Consider the following 12,910-nt stretch of genomic DNA (forward strand, 5'->3'; position numbering starts at 1 on the left):
AGAAGAATACGTATCGGCATAGGAAAAAAAAATTGATATATGTTTTTGGGGGATATTTATTATAGCAAAAAGTAAAAAATATTGAATTTTTTTCAAAATTGTCGCTCTATTTTTGTTTATAGCGCAAAAAATAAAAACCGCAGAGGTGATCAAATACCACCAAAAGAAAGCTCTATTTGTGGGGAAAAAAGGACACCAATTTTGTTTGGGAGCCACGTCGCACGACCGCGCAATTGTCTGTTAAAGCGACGCAGTGCCGAATCGCAAAACCTGGCCTGGGCATTTAGCAACAAAATGGTCCGGGGCTTAAGTGGTTAAAGACACGCAGTGCCGTATCGCAAAAAAATGGCCTGGTCAGCAAGGGGGTAAATAAAGAGATTAAAGCCCCTCATCCTCTCCGCACACTTTGTATGCATTATCTGGACACACACGTAAACTGTACATAGAAATAGATGGGAGAACAGGCTTGTAGGGGGGACACAGCGAGGAATAATCCTAGCTGCGCCCCCTAGCGGCACGCGAAGGAAGTCTTTGTTTTGTTGTGTCCCGTGCCGGGCACCACAGTGAGGGGATCCTCCGGCGGAGATCCGGACTGCCTTTTGTGAGTGTGGCGGGCGGAGGAGCGGTGCCGGAGCGTGTGTGGGGTGAGTATGAAGAGCGGAGCGGTGCTGTGGGAGGTCGGGGGGGAATGTGGCGGGACTCGGAGAGAAGGGAGGTTCGGGCGGGCTGGTGATAAGGAGAACTTTCCGCACTCACACAAACAACGTGTGGAGGCGCCTCTCCTTCCTTATGTGTGTGTTCCCCTCCACCCAGCGGGGGGCAGTGCGGGCCCGGAGCGGCCTTTTCTCTGTGTGTGTGAGAGGCAGACATGGTTCAGGCCTACACCGAGGCCCGCACAGGGAACTTCCTATCCTTCCATTGTGTGTCTCCGGCGGGCGGCTCGGCCTGAACAGACTGGAGAGCTGTGCGTCCCTCCAGAGCCTGGCTACTGGCTGTGCATAGGAGGTAGTGACCTGTATTGTATTTACTAACACAGAGCAAGCTGTATAGACAGCCAGCTGCTGGCTCTTCCCTCTCCATACACTCCTGATTGTACCATCTAAGCTGCCAACTTGTTTTCATTTTAGATAGAGTAAAGGGGGGGGGGGGGAGTTATACACCCTGTCAGTCTTTTTTTGCCATCTGTGTCCCCATTGGGGAGATTTCCCTCCACTTCCTGTCCCATAGCCAAAACAGGAAGTGATTGGAAATCTTTCAAAGTGAGCCAATCCCTGGATGTCACCAGAACTAGTGTCCCCATTGGAAGATTTACCCTCTATTGGTGTTTTGAGGCCAAAACTCTGCTTCTGGACAGTATAGCACCACATCCCTTGGTTAATTTGTATATTGAAGATTTGTGGGATTTTTTTTTGGTGCGTACTAAATCAATAGATTTTTTTTTTTTAATTAAAATATATACATTTTATTAATACGTAAAAACGCAGTTGAATTAGAAAAGACTCCTACAGTACAGCCCTTAAAGCGGAGTTCCACCCACTTTAAAGAGGAAGTAAACCCTCCGTTCAAAAATGGAAAAAAATAAAAATCCTGCAAGAAAAAGGCCTAATCAGCTAGATAATGTTTTACTTACCTTCCGATCGAAGCCCCCGCAGCGGTCCACATCTCCCCCTCCGGCCTCCGACATGTTGTCCTGGAGTGAATCCCGGTTCTCGCGGCTCCTGCGCTGGGATTGGCCGGAGCCGCGATGATGGCACAGTACAACTGAAGCAACGGCTTAAGTGCGCATGTGCCGCATGGAAATACAGGGATATCTCCTAAACCGTGTAGGTTTAGGAGATATCTTTGTTAGCTACAGGTAAGCCTTAATATAGGCTTACTTGTAACATTAAGTTGTAAGCAACGGTTTACAATATCTTTAAGCACCCCTCGCCCCCCTTACATGCCACATTTGGCATGTCATTTTTTTGGAGGTGGGTACTTGGTTTAGAGTGAGACTTCCTGTCCCACTTCCTCCTTCCTGCTCTTGGCCGCCTAGGTGACTCCTCCTCTTCTCCTAGGCGGCCCCTCCCTCTCTGCAATCTTCTGGGACTCGTCACAGCCCCCAGAAGATTGCCTGGCCACTAAGAGAGCACAGTGCGACTCGCGCATACGCTGTGCGTGCCCAGTGGCTATGACTGCGTTGGCAGAGAGGAGCGAGGCTACAGAGTATCCTAGTAAAGTTTACATATACACTATGTGCAGTTACATGCTTTTTTTCTGTGTGTGTGTAGTGTGAATGGGCACTAAGGGTTACGCTTGAATACCAGGCAATTCTGATCTGTAAAATATCTGACACTTCCGAGGGTCTCAAAACTTGCTACCTTCCACATCGGTTCACCACTGAATTGGCCTTTCAGCTCTTTACCGCCACCCTTTGGGCAACTTCTGCTATTGTCGTCTGATGTTTAGCATTGGTTCAGAGCATGCGTGTTTGTACTTTGGATTTTATTCCGACGGATTTGTGTACACACGATCAAATAATCTGACGGAACACATTTGTTGTTGGACAATTTGAGAGCATGCACAGCCAACGTTTGTTGTCGTAAATTCCAACAACAATTGTCCGATGGAGAATACAGACTGTTGGATTATCCAACAAAACACGTCCATCGGACAATTATTGTCGAAATATCCGATCGTGTATATGGGCTTTAATACTGGATTTGCTTCGTACAATGGGGACATACACGGAAATACTTTTATTTTGAATAAAAAAAATAATTGTGTTTCTGGAAAGGCCAGCTTTTATCCCATTTGATTGTGAACAGATCGCTGTGAGGATTTGGGAGATTCGCATTCATATATGGTGGTCATTTTAACACTTCTGTTAAGATGTTTTTTATTAATATTGTAATTTGGTTTTTTTTTTAACCTGGAATTAAAATTGCTTGTTTTTTGTATATGAAAGATGTTATTAAACACAAGTAAGGTGGAATTTGTATGTTTCTGTGAAAGCCTATTGCGACCATGTTCTTTTATGTTTTTGCTCTTGTGTTCATTATGACTTGTATCAAAGCTAATTATGTTGTTTTTTTTATTTTTCAGGATTGCATAGATTGAATTGTGCTTGGGGGCTGGGGTTATAATGCCCCATGGTAGCAGTCCCCAGGATACTCAATCTACACCTCAGCCACCTAAAAACAGCTCAGGGAATGATGGAGAGCAGCAAAGGCCTAACAAAGCCACACCCCAGTCACCTGCACAGTCCTATACACCAGCCGTCAGTTCTGCTGGACCACAGTCACCCAGCTACCAAATACAGCAACTCATAATGAGCCGTAATCCAGTTGCCGGTCAGAATGTGAACATTACATTACAGAATGTGGGGCAGGTGGTGACTGGTAACCAGCAGATAACTCTGACTTCACTACCAATAGCAAGTCCAGCCTCTCCTGGATTCCAGTTCAGTTCCCAGCCAAGGAGGTTTGAACATGGATCTCCTTCCTATATTCAGGTCACTTCTCCAATGTCTCAGCAAGTCCAAACACAGAGTCCGACACAGCCCAACTCTGTGCCAATCCAAGCAATACAAGGCGTTCGAACAACAACAACTGGAACTAGCTTGGGAATGTGCAGCCAGAGTCCCACTCATGGATTTGTAGATGCAAGTTTGTTTGTCAGGCAGCTTAGTCTTGGTGCTTCTGGCACAGGGCACTTTGTCTTTCAGGAGGGCTCTGGAATTACTCAGATATCACCGGGAACACAAATGCATCTTCCTTCTAGCACCTCCACACCAGTTCAGACTCGTACTTTGTTGCACTCCAATTCACAGCCTGCTGGCACTGTTCATCAATTTGGTTCACAGAATGCTGTTGCAGCAGGAACTGGTATACAAAGCTTGGCGACTTCAAGTCACCTAACGGCCACCAATATACCAACGCAAATAAGCAGTATTATACAAGGACAGTTCATTCAGCAGCCACAGGTTATACATGGCCAGCAGCTGGGAAGGACCATCAGCTTTGATAGGACTTCTGGAGGGATGATAGCGGGTGTTACAGGGACATCGACCTTTGGTGTACAATCACAACAAACTCCAACAAGTCCATCGCGGGCTTCTGCTCCTCAGGGACTGTCTAGTCTTCCTCTGACTCCAACACTGAGTAGTACCCTAAAAAAGCAAACGAAAAGGCTTCTAGTGATCCCACCTGCAAATGCTGAAGTTGCTCAGTTAAGAAAACAGTGTTCGGATCATCACTACAAAAACATGATAGTCTTCAAGGAAAATTTTAAGGAGTATCTGATTGAAATATTCTTTCTGCAGCAGTGTCAAGGAAACATGATGGATTACTTGGCATTCAGAAAGAAGCCACCATTATCCCTGCAACACTTTCTAAAACAAAATGATTTGGATCTGGAAGTAGAAATGGAAGTGGAAGAGGAAGAAGTACACAAAAATTCTGTGGCCATTGCAATGCCGGTAAGTTCGTTTACTTTGCTCCATGATTAATGGTTGAGAGATGTTACACTTAAAAGTATATGTAGTTGTAAATTCCAAATATAAACTTTTCTTATTTGTTCTCTATATGTGTATCACAGGGCTCGACAAATCCCAGGCGCCAGGTCGCCATGGCGACTAAAAATAGGGTCCTGGCGACTTGGCTTGGAAGGGGGGCAAAAAAAAAAATATATATTTTTTTTGTGAGCTGGCGCCATCTGGTGGTGAGCCGTTGGTATTACAAGTTATTACCACCAGATGTGTAAGCTGGCACCATCTGGTGGTGGCCGTTGGTATTACAAGTTAAGCATTACAAGTTAAACAGCAATTCTAATGTAATTTTTCACTATTTTCACTGCCATCTTCTTCCCTCTAATTGGAACCCCCAAACATTATATATATTTTTTATCCTAACACCCTAGAAAACAAATTGGCGATCGTTGCAATACTTTCTGTCACGCCTTATTTGCGCAGCGGTCTTACAAGCGCACTTTTTTGGGAAAAAATTACACTTTTTTTTTTTTTTATTAAAAAATAAGACAACAGTAAAGTTATTCCTATTCCTATGAAATCTAATGTTACGCTGAGTAAATTGATACCCAACATGTCACGCTTCAAAATTACGTCCGCTCGTGGAATGGCGACAAACTTTTACCCTTTAAAATCTCCATAGGCGACGTTTAAAAAATTCTACAGCTTGCATGTTTTGAGTTACAGAGGAGGTCTAGGGCTAGAATTATTGCTCTCACTCTACCAATCGCGGCGATACCTCACATGTGTGGTTTGAACACCGTTTACATATGCGGTCGCTGCTCACGTATGTTTGCTTCTGCGCGCAAGCTCGTCGGGACGGGGTGCGTTTTCTGGCTCCTAACTTTTTTAGCTGGCTCCTAGATTCCAAGCAAATTTGTCAACCCCTGGTGTATCAAATATACTAGAGTTGTACCAATACCGTTTTTTACCGGCGAGTACGACTACCAATGCTTTCGGTCAAGTACTCTCTGATACCGAGTACCGATACCTTTGCGGTGCATACTAAATGAATGGTTGTAGGGGCTCCAATCTCACCGCACAGGTATCGGCTTCAGGTATTGGATCATTTGCATGAGTACTCGTGCAAATGCTTAGTATTGGTGCAACCCTATAATATACCCTTAAAGTGGTTTAAAGGTCCAAGGTCCAAACCTTCTGTGCGCGGCAGCCTCCCTAATACTTAACTTGGACCCATCTTGATCCAGCGATGTGTACGAGCGTCTCGGCTGTTCCGGGTCTTTCCCTCATTAGCTGAGGCAGCAGTGGCAGCCATTGTTTCGCGCTACTGTTGATCACAGCCAATGAGAAGGGGGTGGGCCCGAGCTGTGCTCTGTGTGTGAAGGGACAGTGGCTTAGGAGCAAGCTTGCTCGGGTCTATGGGGGCACAGAGCAAGCTTGCTCCGAAAACACTAGCTAGGAGCGCCGGCAGGGGGCATGAGAAGAGGAGAATCATGGCTGCTCTGTGGAAAACCATTGCACAGAGCAGGCAAGTGTGAAATGTTTGTTATTTAAACGGATCCGACCCTTTGATATCATGTTTATATACTGTGACCTGTGCACACTTTCTTAGCTATCTCAAAAGCCCTCCCAGTTCCTATCATGGCCTACAGAACAATTCTTCCCTCTGTTGTGGAGATGACAGTGAGGGATCCAGCGCTAGCAGTTTTTAGCGAAGGACAGTGAGACAGAGCTGACAATTTCTTGTTATTTCAACACAGAAAAGGCACGTGTTGCCAGTCTGACAGGAAATTATGAGCGGAGTGCATTTTTGGACAGATCAAGATATATTTGTGTATCTGCAGGGTCTTTAAAACCATAAACCCCTGGGAAATTTGCATGTATTTTATTATTGTACTTCATATGTTTATTATTTATAGACTGTACTCGCTTAGTATAAAGGATGTATCTTGTAGGGCTCACCTTCTCTGTTGCTTATATCTACACCCATCAAAAATTACAGCTGAGAATTGCTATGTATTGCATAACTGCTGTCAAAAAGCGGAGTTCTTGTGTAAGGCCTGGTTCATACTAGTTTGATTTCAGATGTCACCTGAGTCACATAATCGCATGACAACACAAATCACATTATTTTCAATGGTGCTCGTTAACATTAATACAACTCTGCAATTTTGGAAAAAGTCTCTGTGCTACTTCTGAGTGATTTACAGTGTGATTTGGCCCCATGGAATCTGCGAACCACACTACATATCGAGTCACAATTGCATCACACTTGTGGGACTCGAGCCTAAAAGGACTCTTGTGGATAGTCTGCAAGTGTTATTGGGTAATGAAACGTTCTATCATATTTACTATTTCTGTCATATGTAATCAAACAGGCCCTTAGTAAAATGTAAACATTTCTCTGGTTCATAAGTGATTTTTAAAGACACACATGAAACCAATTGGTGGGTAATCAGGGGCACCGCATCCTTTACCCCTTTCCGCCGACCGTACGCAAATTTGCTTTCAGGTCTTTAAGGGGTTAAACCACAATAATGCATCACCCGGGACCATTTTTTTTTTGTTGAGCTGGTTGGCTTTTTAGGATTAGTCCTGATCAATGCTATTGCTAGTAAAAAAATTAAAATAATAATTCCATAAATCTATCCCCTATTTTGTAGATGCTATAACTTTTGTGCAAACCAATCAATATACGCTTATTGCAAATATTTTTTTTTACCAGAAATATGTAGAAGCATATATAACAGCCTAAAGGAAAAATGAATATTGTTTGTTTTTTAAATTGGGATATTTATTATAGCAAAAAGTAAAAGATATTGTGTTTTGTTTTATTGTGCAAAAAAAAAGAAAAAAAACTGTAGAGGTGATCAAATACCACTAAAAGAAAGCTTTTATTTGTGGGGAAAAAATACTTTTTTGTTTGGGTACACCGGCGCACAACCGCGCAATTGTCCGTTAAAGCGATGCAGTGCCGTATCGCAAAACATGGCCTGGTCATTGAGCAGCCAAATCTTCCAGGGACGATTTTTTTGCTTAGAAGACGGATCACGATTCTTGTGGCGTAACATAATTCACATTAACCACTTGCTTACTGGGCACATATACCCCCTTCCTGCCCAGGCTAAATGTCAGCTTTCAGTACTGTGTCGCTTTAAATTAAAATTGCGCGGTCATGCGGCGTGCCTCTCAAACAAAATGTATGTCCTTTTTTCCCCCACAAATAGAGCTTTCTTTTGGTGGTATTTGATCACCTCTGCGGTTTTTATTTTTTTGCGCTATAAACAAAAAAAGAGCGACAATTTTGAAAAAAAACACTATTTTTTACTTTTTGCTATAATAAATATCCCATTTTTTTTAAAAAAAAACTCTATTTTCTCAGTTTAGGACGATAAGTATTCTACATATTTTTGGTAAAAAAAAAATCGCAATAAGCGTATAGTGATTGGTTTGCGCAAAAGTTATAGTGGCTACAAAATAGGGGATAGAATTCTGCCTTTTTTTTTCATAATTTTTTTTTTTTTCATAATTTTTTTTTTTTTACTAGTAATACGGCGATCTGCGAATTTTGTCAGGACTGCGATATTGCGGCAGGCACATCTTGTGACACATTTTTGGGACCATTCACATTAATACAGCGAACACTGCTATAAAAATGCATTGATTACTGTATAAATGTCACTGGCGAGGAAGGGGTTAAATGTGTATCCTGGGCGTGATTCTTACTGTGGGGGGAGGGGACTGACTGGGGGAGGTGACCGATGCTGTGTTTCTATGTACAAGGGACACAGCATCTGTTTCCTCTCCCTGACAGGAGCTCTGTGTTTACACGTCTCTTCTCTGTCATTGCCGATCGCGGGTACCTGGCAGACAACGCAGCCGCCAGGCACGCGCAACGGTATCTCGGGGACGCGCCGGATGCGTGCCCCCCGCCCCCCCCCCCCCAGTGGCCGGAGGACGTGAGGCCGTAAAAAGACGACCTCCTGGATTTATAGAGCCACCTGGAGGCAGTCTTTTTACTATGGCCCGGGTCTAAAGTAGTTAAAACCCCAAAAATTGGGCCAACCTCTTCTTTTTTTTATTTATTGAAGTGTATTTTTTTACCCAAAAAATTGCGTTTGAAAGGCCGCTGGGCAAATACAGTGTGACATAAAATATTGCAGCAATTGCAATTTTCTTCCCTAGGGTCTCTGCTAAAATATAGATAATGTTTGGGGGTTCCAAGTAATTTTCTAGCTAGTGCATTGTTCACTTACCTTTTCCTTCGATTTCCCTTCTAAATATTTTTTTTCACTTCCTGTTCCTTCTCAGTAAGTTTACCCCCATCATCCGAGCCATTCTGGCTGGGGGTTAGTCAGCCAGAACAGCTTACTGAGGAGGAACAGGAAGTGAGAAATTCAGACAAAGAGAAAAAAAACATTTAGAAGGGAAATTGAAGGCAAAGGTAAGTGAACCAACAATGCACTAGCTTAAAGGAACCTATTTAGAAAATAAAAAACAAACCCTTACAACCCCTTTAATATTTGCAAACAAAATGAAGGTTTCCTATTTAGAATAATAAGCTGTCAGGTTAAAAGAGCGATATCAGAACTGATTCAATCATACAGTTTGTAGTGTACATAGAATTGCATGCATGTTATTTCGGCTTGCAGAGCTTGTATTCATTGAATGAGTTTACCAAAAATGTAAATATTGCAGAGAATATACAGGCTCATGCTACATAACTAAGCTCAATTTCATGCTGAATAAACAAAATTATTAATGTATCTTAAATGGAAAACTGTCTTTAGATAGATTTTTGCTCAAAAGCATATTATTAAAATACATTTTGGTATAAAATGTCTATTGATTTTTATCCTCTGACTAAAACGCTAAAATCAACACTCCACTACCACATAAGAATAAATAGGGGGCATCTACTAAGCTACTGAAAGTAAAAAAACTTTCCCCCCTTAATATTTAATGTTGGTAATCTATTTAGGAAATATGTGCTATTGCATTACAGCCAATAGAGTTTACCATTTTTCGTACTACTTGTCAAAAAGCAACTATTTTTCTTTTGTTTATTAAAGCGGAGGTGCACCCGTTAAAAAAAAAAAAAAAAGCCAGCAGCTACAAATACGGAAGCTGCTGACTTTTAAAAAAAATGGTCACTTTGCCTGTCCAGTGCACCCACGATGTCGGCAGACGAGGCTAAGCAATCGCCCGGTCCTCGGCTGGTTCCGCCGCCATCCTCGGTCAGGGAATCGGGCAGTGAAGTCAGTCTCTCTCTCTCTCTCTCTCTCTCTCTCTCTCTCTCTCTCTCTCTCTCTCTCTCTCTCTCTCTCTCTCTCTCTCTCTCTCTCTCTCTCTCTCTCTCTCTCTCTCTCTCTCTCTCTCTCTCTCTCTCTCAACCCCCCGAGAGGTAGATAAAAAATCTTTGCAATATAGTATAATATCAGGGAAAAATACAGTTTTCTGGTGCAAAATCAATAGCTGAATGGGCAGGCAGTTCACATGGTTTATACATAGTGTATGTATAAGCTGTACAGTGGTTGAACTTCTTGTGGAATGAGGTTGCTGGAAGTAAGTTAAAAGGCAGCTATTCTAAGAGTAAGCCAGCTCTGAATGAAAAAGGAGGGGAAGAGAGAAGGTAGCGCCGGCTCAGTATAGAGGTTTACCATTTAATTTCATTAAAAGTTAAAATGCACAAGTAAGTACAGTGGAACCTCGGATTGTGAGTAACGCGGTTAATGAGCGTTTCGCAATACGAGCACTGTATTTTTAAAAATCCTAACTCGGTTTGCGAGTGTCTCACAAAACAGGCAGGATTCAAGCCAAAGCGGTGTGCAGTACCGCGCTTCAGAGCCGAGAAGCGCCGTTTGGAGATGCCGCTCCCGAGCTTTTCTGAGGTTTGCCAAGGTCAGCTGAGCTGTCCTAGGGCCTTTCCGTTTTGTTAAAAAACCTCGACACTGGTCGGGGAATACAGAGAAAGCTGAGAATTTGAACAATGATCCATATATCAGGGGTTCACAAATTTGCTTGGAATTTAGGAACCAGCTAAAAAAGTTAGGAGCCAAAAAACGCACCCCGTGCCGCCAAGCTCGCGCGCAGAAGCATACATGAGTAGCGCCCGCATATGAAAGCGGTATTCAAACCACACATGTGAGGTATCGCCGCGATTGGTAGAACGAGAGCAATAATTCTATCCCTAGACCTCCTCTGTAACTCAAAACATGCAACCTGTAGAATTTTTTTTTAAACGTTGCTTATGGAGATTTTAAAGGGTAAAAGTTTGTCGCCATTCCATGAGTGGACGCAATTTTGATGCGTGACATGTTGGGTATCGATTTTCTCGGTGTAACATTATCTTTCACAATATAATTTTTTTTTTTAATAAATTCCCCAGAATAGTGCGCTTGTAAGACCGCTGCGCAAATACGGTGTGACAGAAAGTATTGCAACAACCGCCATTTAATTCTCTAGGGTGTTAAAATAAAAAAAAAAAAAATATATATATATATAAAAAAATGTTTGGGGGTTCTAATTAGAGGGAAGGAGATGGCAGTGAAAAAACAAACTGCTTTTTTGCTAGATGTAATGTAACCTGTAATGCCAACGGCCACCACAAGATGGCGCCAGATCACAGAATGAAGCTGAGGCCTGCAGAAGGCCGCAAAGCCGTGGCCTCAATTACCAGCAGCCCCGCGCGATCGCGCCCCGGGCAATGCTAATGGAGCTGCAGGATTTCAATCCATGGGCACCAATAATAGTATCGGTACTCGTACTCAGTCCTAAAAAAGTGGTATCGGGACAACCCTACTTACTATGGATGAAAAAAGAGAGAAAAGGAGTTGAGGAAACTCCCCAACATATGTATTCTGGGCCATAAAGGCCTGCTGTGGGGGGAAAACATTAGAAAACTCTGCATAGTGCAACAGAATCTCTCCCTCCCCCTGCAGTCATTTGAGCCTGACATTTATCGGCGTAGAACACGCACTTTTTCCCCCTGAAAATAGGGGGAAAATCACGGGTGTGTGTTCTACACCGATAGTGCACCTCGGACTCCGAGGGGAACGAGTGCTGCCGGAATTCACAGAGCCGTCATCTCCTGTTTACATGGTTCTGATGTCACACACACAGTCCTGCCTCCACCACCGGCATTGGACCAATCACAGGAGCTGGTTCAATGCCGATGGCGGAGGCGGGACTGTGTATGTGACTGCCGACGCCGAGTGAACAGGAGATGATAGCTGTACGAGGAGATGGTGAGTCTGCAAATGGACACTGACCATTATTTTTCTTCAAAGTGGTTTTTTTTTTTTTTTTTTTTTTTTTAAAGAGTTTTTTTTCCCCTGAAACTTCTGTCTTAAATTAGAGTGCGTGCTATACTCCAGCGCATGTTATACGCCGATAAATACGGCACTTGCGTAAATTCATTTTAACTTTTAATTAAATGTAATGTTAAACCTCTACACTGAGATGGTGCTTCCTTCTCTCTCCCCCCCCCCCCCTATAATATCAGGGATACAGCTGTATTGATATAATGAGATGCATTTAATGGTGAGTTTCTTCAGGAACGATGGAAGATCTGAGATACAATTATAGCATATTAATTTTTCAGGTTTGATAGTACTTCAAAGATTCTATCTGTATGCTTTCATCTCATAATCAGTTTGAACATAATTTGGTAATGGAGATGGGGACTTTAGTTCTCAATCAAGTACAGGTGCGGTGACATCCCAGCAGTTGTAGCCCATTGATTCTTCCACCAACTCTTCTACCTGCAGTGCATCCAGAAAGTATTCACAGCGCTTCACTTTTTCCACATTTTGTTATGTTACAGCCTTATTTAACCACTTCCTTACTGGGCACATATACCCCTTCCTGACCAGGTGAAATTTCAGCTTCCGGCACTGCGTCGCTTTAACTGACAATTGCGCGGTCATGCGACGTGGCTCCCAAACAAAATTGACGTTCTTTTTTCCCCACAAATAGAGCTTTATTTTGGTGGTATTTGATCACCTCTGCGGTTTTTATTTTTTGCGCTATAAACAAAAATAGAGCGACAATTTTGAAAAAAAAACAATATTTTTTACTTGTTACTATAATAAATTGCCCAATTTTTTTTAAAAAAAATTTTTTTTCTCAGTCTAGGCGATACGTATTATTCTACATATTTTTGTTAAAAAAAAAAAATAAAAAAAAAAAATCGCAAGAAGCGTCTGGTTTGCGCAAAAGTTATTGCGCTTACAAAATAGGGGACATAATTATTATTTTTTATTATTTTTTTTTTACTACTAATGGCGGCGATCAGCATTTTTTTTCATGACTGCGACATTATGGCGGAGACATCGGACACTTTTGACACATTTTTGGCGCCATTCACATTTATACAGCGATCAGTGCAATAAATATGCACTAATTACTGTATAAATGTGACTGGCATTGAAGGGGTTAACA

The 12,910-nt window shown here is 42.5% G+C and overlaps 1 protein-coding gene across 3 annotated transcripts in view; it reads left to right on the forward strand.

Annotated features, from left to right (window-relative positions):
- Positions 1–538: 538 nt before the first annotated feature.
- Positions 539–12,910, forward strand: part of LOC120935633 (E1A-binding protein p400-like) — a 164,386-nt gene continuing 152,014 nt past the window's right edge. For all 3 annotated transcript variants that reach the window (XM_040347686.1, XM_040347691.1, XM_040347688.1), the window contains exons 1-2: positions 539–644; positions 3,085–4,459. In XM_040347686.1, coding sequence (XP_040203620.1) covers positions 3,125–4,459 — 1,335 coding nt within the window. In that variant the 5' untranslated portion in view covers positions 539–644; positions 3,085–3,124. The remainder of the gene's footprint in view (positions 645–3,084; positions 4,460–12,910) is intronic.

This window comes from Rana temporaria, chromosome 1, assembly GCF_905171775.1.
Source record: "Rana temporaria chromosome 1, aRanTem1.1, whole genome shotgun sequence".
Taxonomy (NCBI): domain Eukaryota; kingdom Metazoa; phylum Chordata; class Amphibia; order Anura; family Ranidae; genus Rana; species Rana temporaria.